This window comes from Pongo pygmaeus, chromosome 1 (assembly GCF_028885625.2).
Source record: "Pongo pygmaeus isolate AG05252 chromosome 1, NHGRI_mPonPyg2-v2.0_pri, whole genome shotgun sequence".
NCBI lineage: Eukaryota > Metazoa > Chordata > Mammalia > Primates > Hominidae > Pongo > Pongo pygmaeus.
This window is the reverse complement of record NC_072373.2, coordinates 190,206,519-190,230,862: the sequence shown is the minus strand read 5'-3', so window position 1 is coordinate 190,230,862 and position 24,344 is coordinate 190,206,519. Positions and strand designations below refer to the sequence as shown.

Sequence of the window (24,344 nt, the reverse complement as noted above, 5' to 3'; positions counted from 1 at the left end):
TAGATAATTTCTTGTGACCTACCTTCCTTTCAATTTATTCTCCATTCAGCAATGTCTAATCTGCCATTAACTGAGTTCTTAATTTAGTTACTATATTTCTCAATCATAGAAGTCTATTTACTTCTTTTTTTAAATCTGCTCTATCACTTTGTATAGTTTTTAGGTACCTGCCAAAATTGTCCAAGTTATCTTTTTTATTTCTTCAGGCAAAGAAAATATGATTTTATTTTACTTTTTTTCCTAAAATCTCTAATAGGTAAGCAAGAAAATATACATGTTTTAAGCCAGGGTCTTGCTCTGTCACCCAGGCTGAAGTGCAGTGGTATGATTGTGACTTACTGCAGCATCAACCTACTGGGCTCAAGAGATCCTCCCACCTCAGCCTCTTAAAGAGCTGGGACTTCAGGCCTGTGCCACCATGCCTGGCTAATTTTTGATATTTTGTAGAGACAGGGTTTTGCCATGTTGCCCAGGCTGGTCTTGAACTCCTGAGCTCAAGCGATCCACCTGCCTTGGCCTCCCAAAGTGCTGGGATTATAGACATAAGCCACTGTGTCCGGCCCAAGAAAATATTATTTTGTAGTTTGCATCAAATAATTCCAAAAGCAGTTGTTTCTGCAGGTCTATTTCCAATGTTTGTGTTTCTGCTGGTTCTCACTAAAAGATTCTAGTTTCTTTGTGTACCTGGTTATCTTTAATTCTGTATTTGACATTGTCTATGAAAACATATGTGTAGGAAAAATGTGGGCCCTACAATTATAAGGCTTTCCTCCAAAAGGATTCATATTTGCTTTTGCCAAGCATCTGGTGACACCATAGTCAGAGACAGTCTTAAACCAAGATCATGTCCGAGACAGGCAATTTGATCCAGTCTGTAAATTCCTTTTAAGCTGTTCCATTTTCAATTCATCCTCACCCTGAGGCTGTTGCCCTTTGGGGTCCCAGTTAGTGTAAGGAGGGTCTTCTTCTTCTTCTTTTTTTTTTTTTCTGAGGTGGAGTTTCACTCTTGTTGCCCAGGCTGGCGGGATCTCGGCTCACCAAACCCTCCACCTCCTGGGTTCAAGCAATTCTCCTGCCTCAGTCTCCCAAGTAGCTTGGATTACAGGCATGTGCCACCATGCCCGGCTAATTTTTGTATTTTTGGTAGAGACAGGGTTTCTCCATGTTGGTCAGGCTGGTCTCAAACTCCCAACCTCAGGTGAGCCACCCGCCTTGGCCACCCAAAGCGCTGGGATTACAGGCGTAAGCCACCACGCCCAGCAGTAAGGAAGGTCTTCTATCTTACTCCCCACTCATTGTGTTTTATTTTTTTCCTCTTTGAAGTTCAAAAGGACGATTATCATTTTCCTTCTAGGTAAATAATGCCGTCAGGACAAAAGCAGCTTCCAAGTTGTATTACCTACCTGGATTCTGGCTTTTTTTTTTTTTTTCTTCTTCTGAGACAGGGTCTTGCTCTTTCACCCAGGCTGGAGTGCAGTGGCATGATCATAGCTCACTGCAACCTCCAGCTCCTGGGCCCAAGGGATCTTCCCACGTCAGCCTCCCAAGTAGTTAGGCCTACAGGTGTGAGCCACTGTGATGGACCTCCTACTATCTTGTCGTATCTTAGATACGATACGACATGGGCTCAAGAGACCCATTCACAAGACCCTAACCAATATGACTGTGTTCAGAAATGGGGCCTTTACAGAGGTGATTAAGTTAAAATGAAGCATTAGGGTGTGCTCTAAGCCAATCTGACTGGTATCCTTATAAAAAGAGGAAATTTGGACACAGAGAGCACACACACACATGAAATTGATGCAAGATAGGCAAGCCAAAATCCGAGCTTAGCCTAGGAGAATTCTTACCTTTTCCCCGGAAAGAATTCAAGGGTGAGTTGGTGGTGTTAGTAATCTTTTACTGAACTGCACAGTTCCTTCTGGAGCAGGGATAACTCATAGGGAGTGCACTCATAGTTGGCAATGTGTGGGCTTTGGGCAACTGTATTTATATTCATGTATAACCACTTTCAATTACATGCAAATTAAGGAGTAGGTTATTTAGAACTCTCTAGGAAAAGGTTAATAGTTTCCAGGTCATTGCCATAGAAACGGATGGCAACTTCCAGGTCACTGCCATGGCACTTGTAAACTGTCTTGGCACTGGTGGGAATATCTTATGATAATGAACAATGAGGGTGGCTAGGGATCTCTTTCCTCACCATCTGCTGGTTCTTGCAGGTTTTTACACTTCATCCCTTAGCTACCAGGGAAATAAGTCCTGCGGCTCTCCTACCTCAAAACCATGTGAAGACAAAGAAGGTGACCATCTGCAAGCCAAGGGGATAGACCTTAGGACAAACCAAACCTGCCCACACTTTATCTTGGATTTCTAGCCTCCAGAACTGTGAGAAATTTCTGTTGTTTAAGCTAATCTGTGATTTCTTTAATGGCAGCCCTAGCAAACTAATAACACGCTTTTAAGAACATTAAAAATATATATTCCTGCTGGGCGCAGTGGTTCACACCTATGATCCCAGCACTTTGGGAGGCCGAGGTGGTTGGGTCACTTGAGGCCAGGAGTTTGATTGAGACCAGCCTAATCAACATGGTGAAACCCCGTCTCCACTAAAAAAAACAAAAATTAGCCAGGCTTAGTGGCAGGCACCTGTAATCCCAGCTACTCAGGAGGCTGAGGCAGGGAGAATTACTTGAAGCAGGGAGGTGGAGGTTGCAGTGAGCAGAGATTGCACCACTACACTCCAGCCTGGGCGACAGAGTGAGACTCTGTCTCAAGAATAATTATATATATATGCCGGGTGCGGTGGCTCACGCCTGTGATCCCAGCAATTTGGGAGGCTGAGGCGGGTGAATCATTTGAGGTCCGCAGTTCGAGACCAGCCTGACCAACATGGAGAAACCCCATCTCTACTAAAAATACAAAATTAGCTGGGCATGGTGGTGCATGCCTGTAATCCCAGCTACTCCGGAGGCTGAGGCAGGAGAATCGCTTGAACCCGGGAGGCAGAGGTTGCAGTGAGCCGACATCGTGCCACTGCACTCCAGCGTGGGCAACAAGAGCCAAACTCCGTCTCAAAAAAAAAAATTTATATATATATATATATATATATGTATATACACACACACACATACAAATATATGTATTCCAGAATTTTATTTTTAAATTTAATTGTTTTCTACGGTGGGTTGATACAAATACCCTAGCCCATCATCTCCCCATCCTGCTTTCCTTTTCTTCATGGTCCTCACCATCGCCTGGGGTATTATCTATTTATTTTTCTATTTGTTATTGTCAATTAATTTCAATGTAATTAAGTTCCAAGAAAGCAGGAACTGCGTTTTGTTAACTGCTGTATACTCAGGGCCTATAAGAATGTGGGGGTAGATCTTACACAATCAGGATAGATGAATGAATGAATGAATGAATGAATGAGTGAATGAATGAATGACAGAGAAGGCGCTTCACCGGAAAGGCTGAAGGAGGTCTCCCAAGGACCGCTGTGAGGAAACGTGGGGCGGTGTGGCTGGGTGGCCGCTACCCACGTTTCCGGGCGGCCCACGGAGGCGCGCTCGGGCAGCTTCCAGCTTCCGGGTTCGAGGGCGCGCGCTGCTTCCCGGGAGAGGGAGGGCTCCGTGGCCGCCCCCTGTGGGCGGAGCCGGCGGAGGCGGCTCATAACCCGCCGGAAGACGCGCGGGTTGTGGCTGCTGCAGCGGGACTGGGCGGGGTGGGCCCCGGAGCCGCCAGGGCTGGAGCGAGAGCGGCCGGCGGTGCAAGCGGCCGAGAGGGCGCGGCCGGAGGGCAGAGGCCAGGCGACACACCCGGCTGCGGCCTAAGAGGCCAGGCTGGGTGGGCTTGGCTGCAGCCGCCGGCCCCGTGTTAAAGCCGCAGCCAGGGGGGTGTATCCTCGCCCGGGTCTGCAAGACGCCGGCTCAGGGCATCCCTCCCATTCCGGCCCTCAAAGCCTCGCTCCTGGGGGCGCGGCTGGGAAAGCCCATCCTCCTGGCGGGCCCCTGATGGGAATTTGGAGCAGACTCTCGTCCACTTCGGAGGCCGAGGGTCCTCCGGGCTTCCGAAGGAAGCCGACCTCAACGCTGGACGCTTCTTGGAGAATGATTGCGTTGAGTGGAGATGTGATCTGTCTATAAAAGGCTGAGACCAGTCCTTTTATATCTGTTACCACTTAGTCCGTCTCTAAAGAGACACTCTTTACCGCTGAAAACCTCAAGAGCGAGCACTCCCACGCCCCCGTCTCTGGTCCTACCTGGGTCCAAGGCCGATGTGGTGAGTAGGAGTCTGTGTGCAATCTTTAAGTCCGAGAGTGGCATGTCTGGGAGCACTGTGAGGGTGGGGCATCTTCGATATGAAGCTTCTCAGCCATTAACTGTTTCCCAAGTAAGATTCGAAAATTCCTGCACTTTGGTAACAAGACTTTTTATGTATTCAGGGGTGGGATATTTTTCACAAGCTCCAATTCCTAGAATACACGCAGCTCCTGTCTCTGCATATAGTGACACGCACACACGCACACACGCCCATAAGTCACATACCCATCCTTCTCCAACAAACTTCAAAAAGTTGGGCCAGCTCCCTTCCCGCATAGCTCCGACTGTTCTTGGGGTGCCGTATACTTTGGACCTGGTCACGGTCAAAGCACCTGCTCAGGTTCTAGGGGTTGTTTGAGGTGATGGATTTGAGTGGTTTCCAAATTTGCCTATTACCATTCTGCAATAGTCCTCATTATACTAAATTTACACCATTTGAAGACATACCCTCTTCCCCAATTTTAACATTTCTGAAACCAAGATGCATCTTCCCAGTGTGGTTCAAAGGAACTTGCCAGCTGCTGGGCATCTGCGTGGGTGGTGACGTGGCTGTCACTGCTTGCTCATGCCAAAATGCAGCTATGTCATTATTCTGTCAGTTGAGATATTTTGAACTTTAAATTCAGATTTGTTTCTAACTTTAAAAACTAATACTATGATTCAGCAATATGATAACAGGTTTATAACAATGTTTATTAAGGGTTTACTGTATGCCTAGCATTGTCTCAACCAACATTACAACTCTATAGAATACAATTATTATCTCCATTTTATAGATTAAGAAACTGAAGCTGAGAGTTGAAGTGTCTTAGAGCTTTTAAGTGCAAGTGTCAGGTTTCTAAGTTTCTAAGCCAGGTTTCTAAGCAGCCAGGCTGATTTCAAAGCCTGCCCTCTTAAACCCCGTCTGTACCCAGGCAGAAGATGCATGCAGCTTACAAGGAGGGAAGATGAGGCAGGGTCTGTGCATGTTTGTACATCTTTGTATGTTTGTGTATGTATGTATGGAACTGGAAATAGAGCCACATCCAGGAACATGTATTATATTTATTCCTGCATGGATAACATATTTTTCTTTTGCGTATTTTGCAGTTTTAAATATATTTCTGCAGATTCTGGAGTTCTGGAGACAAGTACTTCTGGATCCCTCTTCCCTTCCCTTTTGCTCCTCTAAAGAGTATGGAGACATGAACTCAAACCTAACTAACTGGCTGCCTCCCAAAGAAAGTGCTTGATTTAAAGGGGAGTTTGTTTTCCAGAATTGTTAAAGTCACATCAGCCTCTAGGAACCCCCGGGTCCTGGTGCTGCAGGGACACACCAAAGTCCTGAGGGCAGGTGATTGGAATCTGAGCAACACCCCACAACTGTGAAGCGTCTCATCAAGAGCTTCTGGCAATTTCCTCACCAGAAGTGGACAAGTCCAGTAAGGCAGGCATCATGCCACAGCAGCTCCTGATCACCCTGCCTACCGAGGCCAGCACCTGGGTGAAGTTGCGACATCCAAAGAAGGCTGTGGAGGGGGCGCCCCTGTGGGAGGATGTGACTAAAATGTTTGAAGGAGAAGGTGAGAATGGACTGATGGAGGGGGAAGAAGGGGATCTCACTTGTGTGTGAAAAGATAGGTACACACTTCATTGAAGTGGAGAGAAGGAGGGAGAGAAAGTCTCTGGGGGTTCATTCTTGTGGTTTTTGGGAAAGGGACAGCTGCGAGGGAAAATCTTGGGCTCCAGCATGGACTCCTTGTGACCCGTGCTTTCAGCTGCTCTCATCTCCCATCTTCAAATACTACATGTGGCAGGAAGACAGAATACAAGGTGATCCTCGCCAGTGGTGCCTGAGTGTGGGAATCTGATTCACAGACACGGGTCTAAGATTTCTGCCGTCCTTAAGTCCTCTAAGGGTTTTCCTGCACAGGTTCCAGTCATTTTAGCCCCAACCCAATATTATCACAAGTATCAGTTTTTTCTTTTCATCTGCTGAGAGGCAGGAATGACATGCCAGATTACTCTCATGTTATCTTGAACTGTGAGAGAGATGCCCAGCAATCACCTTATTTAGTGGTCTGGTTAGGAGTAAATAGAAGGATGGAGGAAGTCATGTATCTCATGTGGTGTTTTAATTCATACTTTTAATGCTTTACACTCAACCAGTATTTATTGTTCTAGCTGTGTCAGGCAGGGACTTTGGCTAAAGATCTTAAAAGATGGAAAAATGAATAATTATCTCTAATTCTGATTACCAATAGATTGAGATAGGCATACACCTCAATCAAAATAATAGAAAGCAGCCTAAGAAAAGTTCTTTTGGAACACAAGAGACAGGAAACTTTGTTCTGGTTGTAATTTTTTTTTTTTTTTTGTGATGGAGTCTCGATGTGTTGCCCAGGCTGGAGTGCAGTGGCGTGATCTCAGCTCACTGCAACCTCTGCCTCCCAGGTTCAAGTGATTCTCCTGGCTCAGCCTCCCGAGCAGCTGGGACTACAGGTGCCCACCACCACGCCCGGCTAATTTTTGCATTGCTTTTTTCTTATTTGATAGCAGCTTTTTTTTTTTTATTGGTTACAAAACCTAAGCCCATATACAGAATTAGGAACACAGTTAGATGCCTCTTTTGAAAGAACGTTTTAGTCTTTTTAAACTGAGTTAAAAAAAAATCATGCAATTTTAAAACACTGTTTTGAAAACTTAAAAGTGCAGCAATGTACTTAGTTTCCTTTATCTACGAAATGGTGCAATTCCAGTTCAAAGCTAGTAAGGTCACAAGAAATTGAATCAAGGAGGCTAGGCGTGGTGGCTCACGCCTGTAATCCCAGCACTTTGGGAGGCCGAGGCGGGTGGATCATGAGGTCAAGAGATCGAGACCATGGTGAAACCCCGTCTCTACTAAAAATACAAAAAAAATTAGCTGGGCACGGTGGCAGGCACCTGTAGTCCCAGCTACTCGGGAGGCTGAGGCAGGAGAATGGCATGAACCTGGGAGGCAGAGCTTGCAGTGAGCGGAGATCGCGCCACTGCACTCCAGCCTGGGCAACAGAGCAAGACTCCGTCTTAGAAAAAAAAAAAAAAAAAAATTGAATCAAGGAAATGCATACAAATGTCTGCACTACTTGATGCTAATGTTTATTTGAATGTTAGTTTGCACTTTAAAATGAGAGGAAATAGGAATCATCAGAGTAGAGGCCCAATTTTAATCATAATGTGTGCAAATTTTAAAAGGTAGTCAGTTAAGTAAGGGAAGTCCAGAAGAAACTAAACTGGAAGGAGTACAATTCACAATATCAAGAAGATTTGGACTTCAAGGGTTTCATCAAAGTTTGTGACCTTAATTAGCTTTTACGTTGTTATAGTTTTTGTATTTTTTGTAGAGATGGGGTTTCATCATATTGGCCAGGCTGGTCTCGAACTCCTGACCTCGTGATCCACCCACCTCAGCCTCCCAAAGTGCTGAGATTACAGGCATGAGCCACCGCACCCGGCCTGGTTGTATGTATTTAGGAAATTTTCACAGAGCAGGTAGCATTGATTTGGGCCTTGAAGAATGTCTTAGGTTTTTTGTGTAGATTTGGGGAAAGGATACAAAAGTGGGTGCCTTGAAGAAAATGGGGAATCTTTAGTCTGAGAATCTTTAGTCTGACTGACTAATAATGTGGTGGGTGGACGTGTCCCATGTATAAGGGATGGTGGTTTAGCAGTACCCATTGTTGAGAAAATATGCTTTGGGCAGATTGTAGAGTGCCTTGAAGTCCATGGTGGAGTGTTTGCATTTTTCTTTCTTGTCAGTGGGGAACCTTTAAGGATTTTTGAACAAAGGAGTGGCCTGTTAGAGCTGTGCTTTTGGACCAGTATTGAGCATTGGTAGAGTTTTTTGGAGGGGGTGTGGGATTTAAAGGATTCTCCATTTAAATACTTTGTTCTCTCATACATAGTTTTTGATCATTGGGAAACATTAATGCCCAAAGCAACTTGCAGCAGGTCCTCCTCATTAAGGAGGCTTCAGGCTGCTCTTGAGTCACTCTCAATGTCCCTCTTTGTGAACCTTTTTGGTGGAGGAGCCACATTGAGTGGGTCTGCAGGCAGTTTCTCTATTTGGGTGATTTGGGGAGATGCAAAACTCATGGCTCTTTTCCTTCCCCAGCTCTGCTGTCTCAGGATGCTGATCACATAAAGACCCAGAGAGAAAGTTTAGAGGATGAAGTGACCCCTGGACTCCCGACAGCAGAATCCCAGGTGAATAGGGATTCGTCTCATTTTCTTGACATTGCTTCTTGTGTTTTTAGGGTATATAACCTGTCTTTTTTGCAGAGGTGGGAGTGGTGGTGAGGTAGGGTATTAAGACTAACAAATTCAACCTAAGGAGCTCAATGCAAGTTGCACTTTTACAGAAAATTGGGCTCCAGTGGTGGCAATTTCCCTACTCATAGGGGTCTCCCTCCATGTCACTCTTGTTTCTTACCAACATCTGAATCTAGTATGATGCTACTTTCTATAAAGAAAGTGAAATGAGTGATATACTTCTAGCCCCTAAAAACCAACTGATACCACTTGAGATCTAAAAGAAATATCAATAAAATACTCAAAATCAAAATGTGTAAGAAGGTTCTGACTTTCTTAGCGATGTACATGTATTAAACCGTGAACTTTGAGAGGTGACCCGTGTAATATTGAAAACACAGGTCAAACCAGAACCAAAGGAGAAGTGAGTAGAGAAGAAATAGGCCACACAGTGCACACATCAGACAGGCTGGGCAGAAAAGCTAGAGTAGCCACTGAGAGCAGCTACAACAGCTTGTCACAAATGGGATAGTCTGTACTGCATATTGGAAACAGAGATGAAATGGAAGGAAAATTGTAGAATATATGTGAAAGAAAGACTTAGATCTTATTGGAGGACAGAAGAGTTTTAAGTGAAACGAACTGGAGTCCTGAAATTAGATGGTACAACATTTGTCTGGTTGCTCAGTGATCTGGGGCAATTACTTTAGATTTTTTTTTTTTTGAGACAGTTTCAAGTTTAAAGTAAAAAGATGAAAAAAGCTATACCGTACAAACAATAATTAAAAGAACATTGGAGGCATATATTATATCACGCAAAGTGGACTTCTGCGTATTTTGCCTAGGAGTATTACTAGGCAAAAAGGGACATTTCATAATAATAAGAGGGTCAACAATTCTAAGTGTTTATACATGTGATGACAGAACTTCAAAATAAAGCAAAATTAACAGAACTAAAGAGAGATATAAACAAAATCACAATAATTAGAAACTTTAACACTCCTCTCTCAGTAATTGATGTAACCAGTAGACAAAAACTCATCAAGGATATGGAAGATTAGAACAACACTATCAACCAATTTAACCTAATTAACACTTATGGAACACTACGTCTAACAACTGCAGAACATATATTCTTTTTAAAAATAGAGATCTCATTTTTAAATGAGATCTGGGGGTGGGGTGGAATCAACTGATGGATCAACTGGAGGTGGAGTGGAATACGGATTAAAAAGGGGCATGAGGGAATGTTCTGAGATGGTGGAAATGTTCTCTATCTTGATTACATAATGTTACGTATGTCAAAATCAAACCATACACCTTTTTAAATTTTTTTTTAGAGACTGAGTCTCACTTTGTAGCTCAGGCTGCAGTGCAGTGGTACAATCATAACTCATTGCAACCTCAAACTCCTGGGCTCAAGCAATTCTCCTGCCTAAGCCTCCCAAGTAGCTAGGACTACAGGAACATGCCACCATACTCTGCCAATTTAAAAAATGACAAAAAAAAATAGGGTCTCACTGTGTTGTCCAACTGGTCTCAAACTCTTGAGCTCAAGCAATCCTGCCTCGGCCTCCCAAAGTGCTGGGATTACAGATGAGCCACTGTATCCAGCCCAAACTGTACACTTTCTTAGTGTATTTTCCTGTATGTAAATTGTACTTCAATTTAAAAAAATTTAATCCTTTAAACCCATCAGTTTATGATAAATGTAGGAAGTGAAAAATTCCAGATAAGTAGAATGTAGCGATAACTCTTTAGACTATTATCATTACTTCTTCCATATTACTATAAATAAAGCTGCAATATATTCCAATCCTAGATTGCAGATATTAGCATTTGAACTTCTTATTTGAGGAAACTGAGATTGTAAAAAGCTTAAGTGGCCGGGCATGGTGGCTCACGCCTGTGGTCCCAACACTTTGGGAGCCGGAGGCGGGCAGATCACCTGAGGTCAGGAGTCTGAGACCAGCCTGGCCAACATCGAGAAACCCCATCTCTACTAAAAATACAAAATTAGCCGGACGTGGTGGTGTATGCCTGTAATCCCAGCTACTCAGGAGGCTGAGGCAGGAGAATCACTTGAACCCGGGAGGCGGAGGTTGCATGAGCCAAGATTGCGCCATTGCACTCTAGCCTGGGCAACAAGAGCAAAACTCCGTCTCAAAAAAATTAATAATAAAATAAAAAATAAAGCAATCAGTATGGTTGGGTCTAAGTGTATACTTTTGTTTTTGTTTGCTATTTGTCCTATCTAGACTTTGTTTATTTGTTTCTCTTTTCCTGCCTTCTTTTTTGTTTGTTTGGTTTTAAAACAATCATATTATATGCGAAGCCATATAATATTAATTCAAAGTAACTGTGGAATGTTACAAATTGTATTTAACATTACACGTTACAAAAGTAACATTCCACAGTTACTTTGAATTAATGTTTTATGGCTTCACATATGATATGAAAGACAGTGTATTTTCATATACTCCTTCCCACTCTTAGTGTTTTGTCAGTATACATTTTGTTTTATGTAAAAACACCACAGCACATTGTTCTTAATTTTGCTTTTAATAGTAAACTGTCTTATAACAAATTATGAAAATGGAAAACAATATGTCTTTCGTATTTGCCCTCATATTTATCCATTTAGGCACTCTTCCTTTTTCCTTTCATTCCAGGTTTCTATCTTGCATCATTTCCATTCAGCTTAAAGAACTTCGTTTAGCATTTCTTATAATGTGGGTGTTCTGGTGACAAATTCTCACAACTTTTATTGATCTAAACATTTCTTTATATTATCTTTCTATTTGAGGATCTTATTGGATAAAGAATTCTAGGTTGACTGCTTTTTCTTTAAGTAGTTTAAAAATGTTCCGTTATCTTTTAGATTGTATTATCTGTGATGAGAAGGCAGCTGTTATTCTTTTTATGTGATATATCTGTTTTATGTCAACTTTTATCTGATGTGCATAGGTGTGATTTGTTGTTGTTGTTGTTGTTTGAGACAGAGTCTTGCTCTGTCACCCAGGCAGGAGTGCAGTTGCACAACCTCAACCTCCTGGGTTCAAGCAATCCTCTCACATCAGCCTCTCAAGTAGCTAGGATAACAGATGTTAACTACCACACCCGCCTTATTTTTTTTTTATTTTTTTATTTTTTATTTTTTGTATTTTTAGTAGAGATGGGGTTTCACCATGTTGGCCAGGCTGGTCTCAAACTCCCGACCTCAAGTGATCTGCCACCATGGCCTCCCAAAGTGCTGGAATTACAGGCATGAGCCACTGTGCCTTGCTGTGATTTTCTTTTGAGTTTATCCTTTTTGGGGTTTGCTGAGCTTCTTGGATCTGTGGGTTAATTTTTTTTTCCCGTTAGTTTGGAAAATCTTCAGCCATTATTTTTCAAATATTTTTTCTACCTATTCTCTCTTCTGAGATTGCTCTTTCTCCCTCCCTTCCTTCTTCTCTTCCTCCCTTCTTCCCTCCCTCCCTCCCTTCCTTCCTTCCTCCCTTCCATCACTACCTCTCAGGCTTAAGTGGTCCTCCTGCCTCAGCCTCCTGAGCTCCTGAGTAGCTGGGGCTACAGGTGCACGCCACCATGCCTGGCTAATTTTTGTATTTTTTTGTAGAGATAGGGTCTTCCTATGTTGCCTAGGCTGGTCTCAAACTCCTGAGCTCAAGCAATCCTCCTGCCTTGGCCTTCCAAAGTGCTGGGATTACAGGCATGAGCCACCCCACCTAGCCCTGAGATTCTAATTACATGTATAATAGACCACTTGATATTATCCCACAGATTTTTTTCTCTTGGTACTGTAGTTTGAATAATATTTATTGACCCATCTTAAGTTTCACTGATCTTATCTTCATCATGGTCTAATCTACTTTAAGCCCATCCAGTGAATTTTGTAGATGTATTTTTCACTTGTAGAATTTTCATTTACAGTTGGTTCTTTTATTTTTATTTTTATTTTTTTGAGATGGAATCTTGCTTTGTTGCTTGGCTGGAGTGCAGTGGCGAGATCTCGGCTCACTGCAACCTCCGCCTCCCGGGTTCAAGCGATTCTCCTGCCTCAGCCTTCCGAGTAGCTGGGACTACAGGCCTACACCACCACGCCCAGCTAATTTTTGTATTTTTAGTAGAGATGGGGTTTCACCATGTTAGCCAGGTTGGTCTCGATATCTTGACCTCATGATCCGCCTGCATCAGCCTCCCAAAGTGCTGGGATTACAGGCATGAGCCATTGCGCCCGGCCTACAGTTAGTTGATTCTTGAGCAGCGCAGGTTTGAACTGTGCAGATCCACTTCTATACAGACTTTTTTCAGTAAAAATATTGAAACATTTTTTGGAGATTTGTGACAATTTGAAAAAACTTGCAGATGGACCGTGTAGCCTAGGAGTATCAAAAAAATTAAGAAAAAGTTAGGTATGTTATGAATCATAAAATATATGTAGGTACTAGTCTATTTTATCATTTACTACCATAAGAGATATACGTTATCTATTATAAAAAGTTAAAAATTTTCAAAGCTTATGTGCACAGACTATTCATGGTGCCATTCGCAGTTGAGAGAAATGTAAACAAATGTAAAGATGCAGTATTAAATCACTACTGCATAAAATAAACTATAGTACACATATTGCATTAGTATGATAATTTTATAGCTATCTCCTGTGGCTATTGTAGTGTGCTCAGGTGTTTCGAGTATCTACTTAAAATTCAGTGTGATGCTAAGCATCTCTGTATTAGCACTTCATCTCTCCAGTAAATTGCATATCACAGTAAAAAGTGATCTCTCAGGCCAGGCACGGTGGCTCACGCCTGTAATCCCAGCACTTTGGGAGGCTGAGGTGGGCGAATCACCTGAGGCCAGGAGTTCGAGACCTGTCTGACCAACATGGTGAAACCCGGTCTCTACTAAAAATACGAAAATTAGCTGGACGTGGTGGCGTGCACCTGTAATACCAGCTACCTGGGAGGCCGAGGCAGGAGAATCGCTTGAACTCGGGAGGTGGCCGTGAGCTGAGCTCGCACCACTGCACTCCAGCCTGGACAACAGAGTGAGACTCTGTCTCAAAAAAAAAAAGTGATCTCTAAGCTGGGCACAGTGTCTCATGCCTGTAATCCAAACACTTTGAGGGGCCAAGGCAGGAGTGCATGTGTATATACACACATACATGTGTGTGTTTTGTATGTATACACACACACATATATACAGTTTATTCATTTGTTTTGGTTTGTTCGATTTGCAAACCCTTTCATCTCTCTGGTGGTTAAGGTGAGGGGCTCCTCCTAGAGCTGTGGCTGAGCTCTGGCTGTCATGCAGCTTTAATTTGATTGAGTATACTTCTCATTAGCCCATGCCACAACTGCTGAGGGCTTTTCTTTTTAGCATTTGAGCTTAGGAAGGGATTAGACTACAGTTCCAGACAGTTTTGTTCATTTTTGCATTAAACTCCAGCAGGGCCTCAGAATTCAAGCTCAGTAAGAATGCATAGGTCTTTGTGACAATAAGTGCGCGAGGTGGTGGGGGAACCTCTATCCCTATCCCACCCTGTTCCTCATCTCCACCTCTCTTGATTTCATCTCTTTCCACTCTCCAATCAACCAGGCTACCTCCAGCCATGCTGTTCACTTTCCTGTTCCTCAAGCCAAGGACGCTGTCACCTTAGGTCCTTTGCACCTGCCTAGGATGCTCTTCTCTCAGATTTCCATGTGGTTCTCTCCTTTACTGAATTGATGTCTCTGGTCAAATATCATCCTTTTAGAGAGCCTTCCCCAACCACTTTACATAAAAGATTATCCTACCCTCGCTGTGGTTCTCTCAGTGTCTCTTAACCTGCTTAGTTTTTTTCTAAGGCATGTATCACCATCTGTCTTTCTATATATTACATTATTTATAGTAATCTCCAGATTAGAGATCCAAACAGTCTACAGTTCCAGACAGTTTTGTTGATCAGATTTGGAGATCAGAGTATCTCCAAACAGATCCAGAGAAGGCTCCTGATAAAAGTAAGTTTAGAATCTCTCAGAATTTAGAATACTGTCAGAACTCCTTGGAACTTAACAGAAGTGGTCTCCAGCTAAAAAGGAATGTGTTTGATGTTTTAGGAATTGTTGACTTTCAAGGACATATCTATTGACTTCACCCAGGAAGAGTGGGGGCAGCTGGCTCCTGCTCACCAGAATCTATACCGAGAGGTGATGCTGGAGAACTACAGCAACTTGGTGTCAGTGGGTAAGACTTGGCTATCCATGCATCCAGAAACCCACCCATTACAGGAGAGTCATTATTTTAAGTTATTGATGTGTGGATTCCTTGAGGCTTGATTTGGGTTCTGTATTAAAGATGTCTTATTCCCTTTGAAAACCAAGTGAGGGCATATCTGATTTGACTTTCTTGGGGAACACCTTTACTACACACAGTTAGAATAGAAAGACCCACCCCTTTCCACTTGTGGAGACCCTGAATACCAGAAGACTCGAACAAAATTCTGGGGATGGTTCTTAGACATCAGCGTAAACATTCACACTTTTTTTTTTCTACTACGTAAGCAGGATATCAACTTTCCAAACCTAGTGTGATATCCCAGTTAGAGAAAGGAGAAGAGCCATGGATGGCAGAGAAAGAAGGCCCAGGAGATCCCAGTTCAGGTGAGACCAAGTGTGTTAGTCTGTTTTTGTGTTGCTGTAAAGGAATACCTGAGACTCCATAATTTATAAAGAAAAGAAGTTTAATTGGCTAATGGTTCTGCAGGCTGTACAGGAAGCATGGCGCTGGCATCTGCTCCTGGTGAGGGCCTCAAGAAATTTACAATCATGGTGAAAGGCATATCACATGGTGGGAGCTGGAGCATGAGAGTGAAGGAGGAGGTGCCAGGTGCCTTTTTTTTTTCCTTTTCTTTTTTTTCTTTTCCTTTTTTCTTTTTTGAGACAGAGTCTCGCACTGTCACCAGGCTTTAGTGCAGTGGCGCAATCTTGGCTCACTGCAACCTCCGCCTCTGGGGTTCAAGCGATTCTCCTGCCTTAGCCTCCCGAGTAGCTGGGACTACAGTTATGCACCACCACACTCAGCTAATTTTTGTATTTTTAGTAGAAATGGGGTTTCACTATGTTGGCCAGGATGGTCTCGATCTCGACCTTGTGATCTGCCCACCTTGGCCTTCCAATTCCAAGGTGCTGGGATTTCAGGCGTGAGCCACTGCGCCAGGCCGGTGCCAGGCTTTTTAAAAAACCAGATGTCACGTGAACTCAGAGTGAGAACTCACTCATTACCATGGGGAGGACACTCATTCATGAGTGATCCAACCCTATGATCCAACACTTCCCACCAGGCCCCACCTCCAACACTGGGGATCACATTTCAGCATGAAATTTGGAGGGGATAAATATTCAAACCAAATCACCAAGGCAGATGGAATTTTAATATGCAGGTCAGAGTGCTCAAAGCCTCGGCTGTGGGGAGGGCTCAGACCACTGGACAGACCCTCCACTAAACTAATATCACCCGTCCCTTCCTTAGCCCTTTCCTTCACTGAGCCCTTGCAAAAGTCCCTCTGGAGTTGGAGGAAAGAGCAGTCTTGTCCTCATTAAGGCTGAGCTTGATTTTCCCTTTTTCCAGTATCCTAAGGGCTGCCAATCTAAAGCTTTCTCTAAGCAGTCAGATGTATGTGGTATTTTCACAGAAAACCAATCTCTTTCCAAGACTCTCATTGCATTCTACAAATCTTTAATTTTCCTGCACTCCATTTTTACGTCTTGCCAGTGTTCATTTTACAATTCCAGCTTCAATTCTCATTCTCTTTTTAACTTATATATCTTAATTTTTTGTAACAGCTACTTATGAAAACTTCTGTAAGATAAATTACCAAAGGATTCCTTCTCACCAAATCTCGGGGTCCCTAGCAATCTCCTCAAACTTTGCTTTTTATTGTGAAATATTTTAGACATTCAGAAAGGCATAGAAAACATTATAACACATTTCTGTGTAGCTTCCACCTAGACTAAGAAATAAAACAGAGTTGAAGCTCCACTGTCCCCCTCACACCTTTTGAAATAACCACTCTGCGTTGAAAAATTATCATTTCCATGTCTTCTTGCTTTTATTACATGTATAATGTAGTAAAAGCAGTCTATATATCGGTGTATACATACTAAACAATATATAGCATTGTTTTGCATGTTCTCTTTCTTTAAATAAATGGTATATATACTTCTTCCTTTTGCTTTTCTCATTCAACACTGGTGATATTCCTCAGTATGTTATTCTAGTTCATTCATTTCCATTGAGTTAATAAACCACAATGTTCTTATTCATTTTCCTGTTGATAGACATTTACATTGTTTCCAAATTTGGGGGTTACAAAGATGCTACAGCAAACCTTTGTGTACATAACTTATTGTATACATAATGCAAGTGTTTCTCTAAGATAGTTGGTAAAAGCAAAATTGTTGGGTTGTAGAATAAATGCACTTTCATTTTGCTAGGTATTACCAATTTGCTCTTCAAAGCTGTTACACCAGTTTATTCTCCCATTAACAGGGTTTGAGAGGTTCCATAACTCAGCATCTTTGTCAACATTTGTTATTGTCAAACTTTAAGATTTTTGTAAATTCACTGGGTTATGGTATCTTGTTTCTTTCATTTTCCTGATTACCAGTGAAAGGAAGTATATTTCTCATGTTCATTGACCATCCATCCATCTCTTCTTCTGTCCTTACTCTAATGCCAGGCTCTTCTGTTAATTACCTGTTTATATCCCTTACCAATGTTTCTATAATCTTTTTTCTTATTGATTGGTAGAAAAATGTGTGTGTGTGTGTGTGTGTGTGTGTGTGTATTCATTCTAGATAATAATCCTTGATAGCTTTATGTTTTGCAAATGTTTACTCTAGGTCAGTGGCCCATCTTTGACTTTTCAAAATTAGTGTCTTTTGATAGATGTGAGTTTCTAAATTTAATGTTACTGAATTTATCAGGTTTTGCTTTATTGTTTGTGCTTTTTGTTTAAGAAACCCTTTTATGCCTTATTATTCTTTTTTGTAAACTTTTTTTAAAAATTGTTTTTAGAGCCTGGGTCTTGCTATGTTGCCCAAGCTGGCCTCGAACTCCTGGGCTCAAGTGATTCTTCTGCCTCAGCTTCTTTAGTAGGTGGTACTACAGGTGCATGCTGCTGTGCCCTGCTATCCTCCATTTATCATATATGTGGATCATACATACATGTTTCTACATATTCCTATATTTTCAAAGTTTTGCTTTTCACATTTAGGTTTAATTCATCTGGAATTTATTTTATATAAATAAATTTGTATGTATGAGGTGGAAATGTGATTAACTTTTTCCACATGGATAATCAGTCCAGGAATAGTTAATGCTGCTCTGTCACCTGTCAAGTTTCTTTATATGTTTGGGTCTGTTTCTGTTTTGCATATTCTTTTTCTATCGTGTTTCTCTCTTTATGTTGTTTTATTCTTTTGTTTTTCTGTCCTTACTCTAATGCCAGGATGTCTTAAAAACTGTATTTCATAATGAGACTTAATATGTGGTAGAGGTAGTTCACCTACCTTGTTCTTTAAAATTGTTCTGGTTATTCTTGGCTCCTTGTTGTTCTATTTGAATTATATAATCAGAGCATCAAATCACACCCACAAATACTCTGCTGGCATTTTGATTGGAATAGAATTGAATTTCTAGAATAGCTATTGAATCTTTCCAGGAATATGATATAGCACTCCATTTATTGATATTTCCTAATTTTTTTCAGTAACATTTCAGGATTTTCTCCTGTACATATTATACATTTTTTGTTAGATTGATTCTGAAAATCTTATATTTATTTTGTTGCTATTGTAGATGGTATTTTTTTTCCTTTTCTTTTCCCCGAGCCTCAGTCGTGAACAGGTATATTTTTAAAGATTATGTTGCTGGCCAGGTGCGGTGGCTCATGCCTATAATCCCAGCATTCTGGGATGCTGAGGTGGGCAGATCACCTGAGGTCAGGAGTTTGAGACCAGTCTGACCACCATGGTGAAACTCCGTCTCTACTAAAAATACAAAATTAGCCAGGTGTGGTGGCACATGCCTGTAATCCCAGCTACTCGGGAGGCTGAGGCAGAAGAATTGCTTGAACCCAGGAGGCGGAGGTTGCAGTGAGCCAAGATCATATCGTTGCACTTCCAGCCTGGGCAACAAGAGTGAAACTCTGTCTCAAAAAAAAAAAAAAAAAATTATGTTGCTGGTAAGTAATAACAAAATTGATTTTGAATATTGACCTTTTATGCAGCCACCTTGTTTTACTCTATTATTAATTCCAATCATTGTTTGTATATTTTCCTGGGTTTTCTCTTCCTCAACTTATAATAATGAAAATAATAATAAAAGCTACCATGAATGTTCTCTCCCAGCCTCTGGATGAAATCTCAGAGAGTTCCATTGATGATCCCATTCCTTTACATAACAAGAACAGTCTTGACTTTAGTAAAATGCCTACTTAGTTCAGTGCAATAATAAAAACTCCCAACTTCATTCAAAACTAAACCCTCTCTTCTTCCCCACTAGCTTGACACTCCCTCATGCTCGGATACTGAATTAGGGAGGGATGCATAAATGGCCTCTTTTCTTTTCCCCCGTCATCTTCTTTTCCTCCTCCCCTATTCAAGACCAGAATCAGGGACCTGCAGAGCATAGATATTATTAGACATTATTATTGCCTGTCGTCATTTAGAATTTGTAAGAAATTAAACCTTTCAGGAATACATACAGACCTGTCAGTTGAAATATTAGTAATGGTGCAACAAATTTATCAAGTAAAAATCTTAAAGGTTTATTAAAGGGTATTTTCCTAGAATCTAGCAGTAGTAACAGCATAGCAATCTGGGTTTCTTACAAGTCTCCTTTGTATAAGTAATACTTCCATGAACATATTAATAACTATAGAAAGAGAAATATACACACACACACGTTTCAATAAAAGCATAATGTTCTTGTGTATGTTCTTAGTTCAAACCGTATTTTTTGAACTAATGTCTCCTGCTGCTGCCAGAGTGGGGAGGGAAACATCTTTTTATCTTTCTGAGATTGTTTTCCAAAAGTAGTTGTCAGTTAAAAATACTTATATTCTTAAGTCATAGCTCTGAAATTTTATTACTTAGTATTATTAGAGCAGGACTAAAAGATTCAAATATATATATATATGTATATATATATATACACATATATATATATAAAATGACACTTTTAACCTGTTCACTGTTTCTTAATTTCCTTTCCCACTACCTCTCCAAGCAGCATAATCATATTTAAATATAGTCAAAATCTCATGCACTTATCCATATTATTGTCTAAATCTCTGTTCCATAACCACTACAGTAATTGGTTTTTCAAAGCTTTTTTTCATTTCTTTCAGACTCGAAGAGTAAAATGGAAACCACTGAGTCAACTGCAAAGAGTGCCATTTCACAGGAGCGCTTATATCATGGCATTATGATGGAAAGGTTCATGAGGGATGATATACTTTATTCCACATTGAGAAAAGTCTCCACATATGATGATGTCTTAGAAAGGCACCAGGAAACTTGTGTGAGAGATGTGAGACAAGCCATCTTGACCCATAAGAAGAGAGTCCAAGAAACTAACAAATTTGGGGAAAATATCATTGTGCATTCAAATGTTATTATTGAACAGAGGCACCATAAATATGATACACCTACAAAGCGGAACACATACAAATTAGATTTGATTAATCATCCAACAAGTTACATAAGAACAAAAACCTATGAATGTAATATATGTGAAAAAATCTTCAAACAACCTATTCACCTTACTGAACATATGAGAATTCATACTGGTGAGAAACCTTTCAGATGTAAGGAATGTGGAAGGGCCTTTAGTCAAAGTGCTTCCCTCAGTACACACCAGAGAATCCATACTGGTGAGAAACCCTTTGAATGTGAGGAATGTGGGAAAGCCTTCAGACATCGCTCATCACTTAATCAGCATCATAGAACTCACACTGGAGAGAAACCCTATGTATGTGATAAATGTCAGAAAGCTTTCAGCCAGAACATTAGCTTGGTTCAACATTTGAGGACTCATTCTGGGGAGAAACCCTTTACTTGCAATGAATGTGGGAAAACCTTTAGACAGATTAGACACCTTAGTGAACATATAAGAATTCATACCGGGGAGAAGCCCTATGCATGCACTGCATGTTGTAAAACCTTTAGTCATAGAGCGTATCTAACACATCACCAGAGAATCCATACTGGGGAGAGACCCTACAAATGTAAAGAATGTGGAAAAGCCTTTAGGCAGAGGATACACCTTAGTAACCATAAAACTGTTCATACAGGAGTGAAAGCATATGAATGCAACCGCTGTGGAAAAGCCTATAGGCATGATTCATCCTTCAAAAAACATCAGAGACATCACACTGGAGAAAAACCTTATGAATGTAACGAATGTGGAAAAGCCTTCAGCTATAACTCATCACTTAGTCGACACCATGAAATACACAGGAGGAACGCCTTCCGAAATAATGTGTAAAAACAGATATTTGACATGAGAACAAAAGCCAAGTGTAAATTGGTGATTTAGAATGCTTTAAAATTTCAGGACTTAAATATGAGGAATTGGTGTAATGATGCCAACTTTTAATTTTTCCCATTGTAAATAAACATTACATTGACAGGTACTGACTACTAATACCTCTATAAAAAGTACTTAAGATTAAAATCTGGTCCTTAAATGAATTCAGCATTATGAAAAATTCACAACATAGTTTTTTTCTGATTTCATGGTGGATTGATAAATTATTTTTCATGGGTGTTCATGATTTGCAGACTAGCATTTGGGAACTATAACTTAAAATATCATCAACCCTATTTTTTTAAATTAAAATTTTATTTTTTTGGCCAGGCATAGTGGCTTGTGCCTGTAATCCCAGCACTTTGGGAGGTCAAGGAAGGAGGATCACTTGCCAGAAGTCAAGACCAGCCTGGAAAACATAGCAAGACCCATCTCTGCAAAAAAGTTTTTAAAAAATTAGCCAGGCATGGTAGCATGTGCCTGTAGTCCTAGCTGCACAGGAGGCTGAAGCAGAAGGATCACTTGAGCCCAGGAGTTCAAGGTTGCAATGAGCTGTGATCACCACTCCATTTCAGGTGGGCAACAGAGTGAGACCCTGTCTCTACAAAAAAAGAATAAAATAATGTATTTTTTAATGGGGAAAGCTTTCACATGGTATAAAGTCCAGAAAGTGGAAACAATTGTATACAGTGAAAAGCCTCCTTCCTGTATTTTCCACCATTGATTTCTGCATAGAGGCAACCATTTTTAATAATTTTTTGTGTATCCATTCAGCTTTTTAAATTTATATCCAAGAGAATACAAATATACAGTTTTCCTTTGTCTTTTTGTTGTTTGTTTGTTTTGAGATGGAGTCTCACTCTATTGCCCAGGCTGGAGTGTGGTGGCAGGTTCTCAGCTCACTGCAGCCTCTGCCTCCAGAGTTCAAGTAATTCTTCTGCCTCAGCTTCCCAAGTAGCTGGGATTACAGGCGCCCACCACCACGCCTAGCTAATTTTTGTATTTTTAGTAGAGACGGGGTGTCACCATGCTGGCCAGACTGGTCTTGAACTCCCGATCTCAGGTGATCCGCCCACCTCCCAAAGTGCTAGAATTACAGGCTTGAGCTACCACGCTCAGCCTCCTTTGTCTTTTTAAGCAGAAATGGCCACCTCCTATACAAACACATCTGCATGTTACTTTTTGAGACAGAGTCTCACTCTGTCACCCAGGCTGGAGTGCAGTGGCACGATCTCAGCTCACTGCAACCTCTACCTTCCAGGTTCAAGTGATTCTCCTACCTGAGCCTCCTGAGTAGCTGGGATTACAGGTACCATCACACCCAGCTGATATTTGTATTTTTAGTAGAGATGGGGTTTCACCATGTTGGCCAGGCTGGTCTCAAACTCCTGACCTCAGGTGATCCACCCACCTCGGCCTCCCAAAGTGCTGGGATTACAGGCGTGAGCCACTGTGCCCAGCCTGCATGTTACTTTTATTACATGATAATATAGGCTGGTTGCAGTGGTTCATGCCTGTAATCCCAGCACTTTTGGGAGGCCAAGACAGAAGGATTGCTTGAACCCAGGAGTTTGAGACCAGCCTGGGCAATATAGTGATACACTATCTCTAGAAAAAAATTTAAAAATTAGCTGGGTGTGGTGGTGGTACTCACCTGTGGTCCCAGCTACTTGGGAGGCTGAGGTGGAGGTTTGCTTGAGCCTGGGAGATTGAGGCTGCAGTGAACCATGATCATACCACTGCACTCCAGCCTGAGCAACAGAGTGAGACCCTGTCTCAAAAACAAAAACCAAACAATATATCATAGATGTCATTCCTCTTCACTATATAAAGTGCCTACTTATTCTTTCTTATAGGTGCATAGTATTCCATGGTATAAATGTACTCTAACACTTCACTATGGATGGATTTTGGTTATTTTCGGTCTTTTGTTTATACAGTGTTCAGTGAATAGTCTTACACATTTTTGTTTCACGCACATGTAAGTATGTAGGGTAAATTCCTAGAACTGGAATTTCTGTGCTGGAGAGTATGTGTGGGGTTTTTTGTTTGTTTGTTTGTTTTTTTTTTGGAAACATAGTCTCCCAGGCTGGAGTGCAGTGGCACAATCTCGGCTCATTGCAACCTCTGCCTCTTGGGCTAAGTGTTTCTCCTGCCTCAGCCTCCTGAGTAGCTGAGATTACAGGCATGTGCCACCATGCCCAGCTAATTTTTGTATTTTAGTAGAGACAAAGTTTCCCCATGTTGGCCAGGCTGGTGTTGAACTCCTGGCCTCAAACAATCCACCCGCCTCAGCCTCCCAAAGTACTGGGATTACAGGTGTGAACCCCTGCACCTGGCCGAGAGTATATGTGTTTTTATTATGGATATTGGCAAATGGACCTTCATAGAGGTTTGGACCTATTTATTTTCCCACCGGCAAGATATGGAACTGTAGGAGCCATATCTGGTGCTGAAGCATCTCCTAGACCTGGATCAACAGGCCTGTCTGCCATCTGAGGAGCATCAGCTTGTTTCAATAACATGGTCTAGAAGGACCAGCTGAGCTGCACCCCCTAGAAACAGTGACCACTTCCCATACCTGGAGCCAGAGAGGAATCTGCATCTTCTTGATTGGTAACCAAGTTCACCAAAGTCTCAGCTCAAGAAGGAGACACCTTTCCACCAACTGCCTCAGTCTCTGACTTACGAGGCTGGAACTATTTGATGGATGAGAGTCCTTTTAAGGAAACTGATCCTTTTAGATTATAAAAGATAAAAGGATCAGTCTCTTTAAAAGGACTCATTGCAGTGAATATAATCTTGGCTGCAATCCTTCTGATTGGAATGGAAGAGGACTAATGATTGAGGCAAGGTATTTAGGATGGCAGGGTCTATCATGACTGATAGCCTGAACATACATAGCATTTTACAGGATGCTTGTGTTAGTGAGTTATAGTTAACACATGGAAGGAGACAGCAGGAGACACAACTTTCTAATAAAAATTAATGAATGAGCATTAATTAAATTTGCTTATGATGTGGTGAAAGCTAAATACCAAAGCCAGCACCACAGTGATTTTGTTTTTTTGGTTTTTTTTTTTTGAGATGGAGTCTCCTCTCTCTGTTGCTGAGGCTGGAGTGCAGTGGCGCGGTCTCGGCTCACTGCAAGCTCTGCCTCCTGGGTTCATGCCA

At 41.6% G+C, this 24,344-nt stretch overlaps 1 protein-coding gene across 4 annotated transcripts; it reads left to right on the top strand.

Moving 5' to 3' along the window:
* Positions 1 to 2,113: 2,113 nt before the first annotated feature.
* On the top strand, positions 2,114 to 21,276 carry ZFP69 (ZFP69 zinc finger protein). Of its 4 annotated transcripts, none has more exons than XM_054493052.2 (6): positions 2,114 to 2,388; positions 5,415 to 5,887; positions 8,458 to 8,549; positions 14,696 to 14,822; positions 15,143 to 15,238; positions 19,990 to 21,276. In XM_054493052.2, exons 2-6 carry the CDS (start codon positions 5,761 to 5,763, stop codon positions 21,126 to 21,128), a joined length of 1,581 nt encoding a protein of 526 aa, XP_054349027.1. In that variant the 5' UTR covers positions 2,114 to 2,388; positions 5,415 to 5,760; the 3' UTR covers positions 21,129 to 21,276. The 4 variants fall into 4 exon arrangements, with proteins under 4 accessions (XP_054349027.1, XP_054348999.1, XP_054349018.1 ...); XM_054493024.2 differs by having other exon boundaries at positions 2,125 to 2,388; positions 15,140 to 15,238; XM_054493043.2 differs by lacking the exon at positions 2,114 to 2,388 and adding an exon at positions 3,608 to 4,284.
* The last annotated feature ends 3,068 nt before the right edge of the window (positions 21,277 to 24,344 follow it).

Excerpts from the sequence above, each read along its gene's own strand:
- ZFP69 (XM_054493024.2), top strand. The coding sequence starts at position 5,761 with ATGCCACAGCAGCTCCTGATCACCCTGCCTACCGAGGCCAGCACCTGG. Across the intron at positions 8,550-14,695 it reads TCCCGACAGCAGAATCCCAG|GAATTGTTGACTTTCAAGGA; the intron begins GTGAATAGGGAT and ends TTGATGTTTTAG. Across the intron at positions 14,823-15,139 it reads CAGCAACTTGGTGTCAGTGG|CAGGATATCAACTTTCCAAA; the intron begins GTAAGACTTGGC and ends CTACTACGTAAG.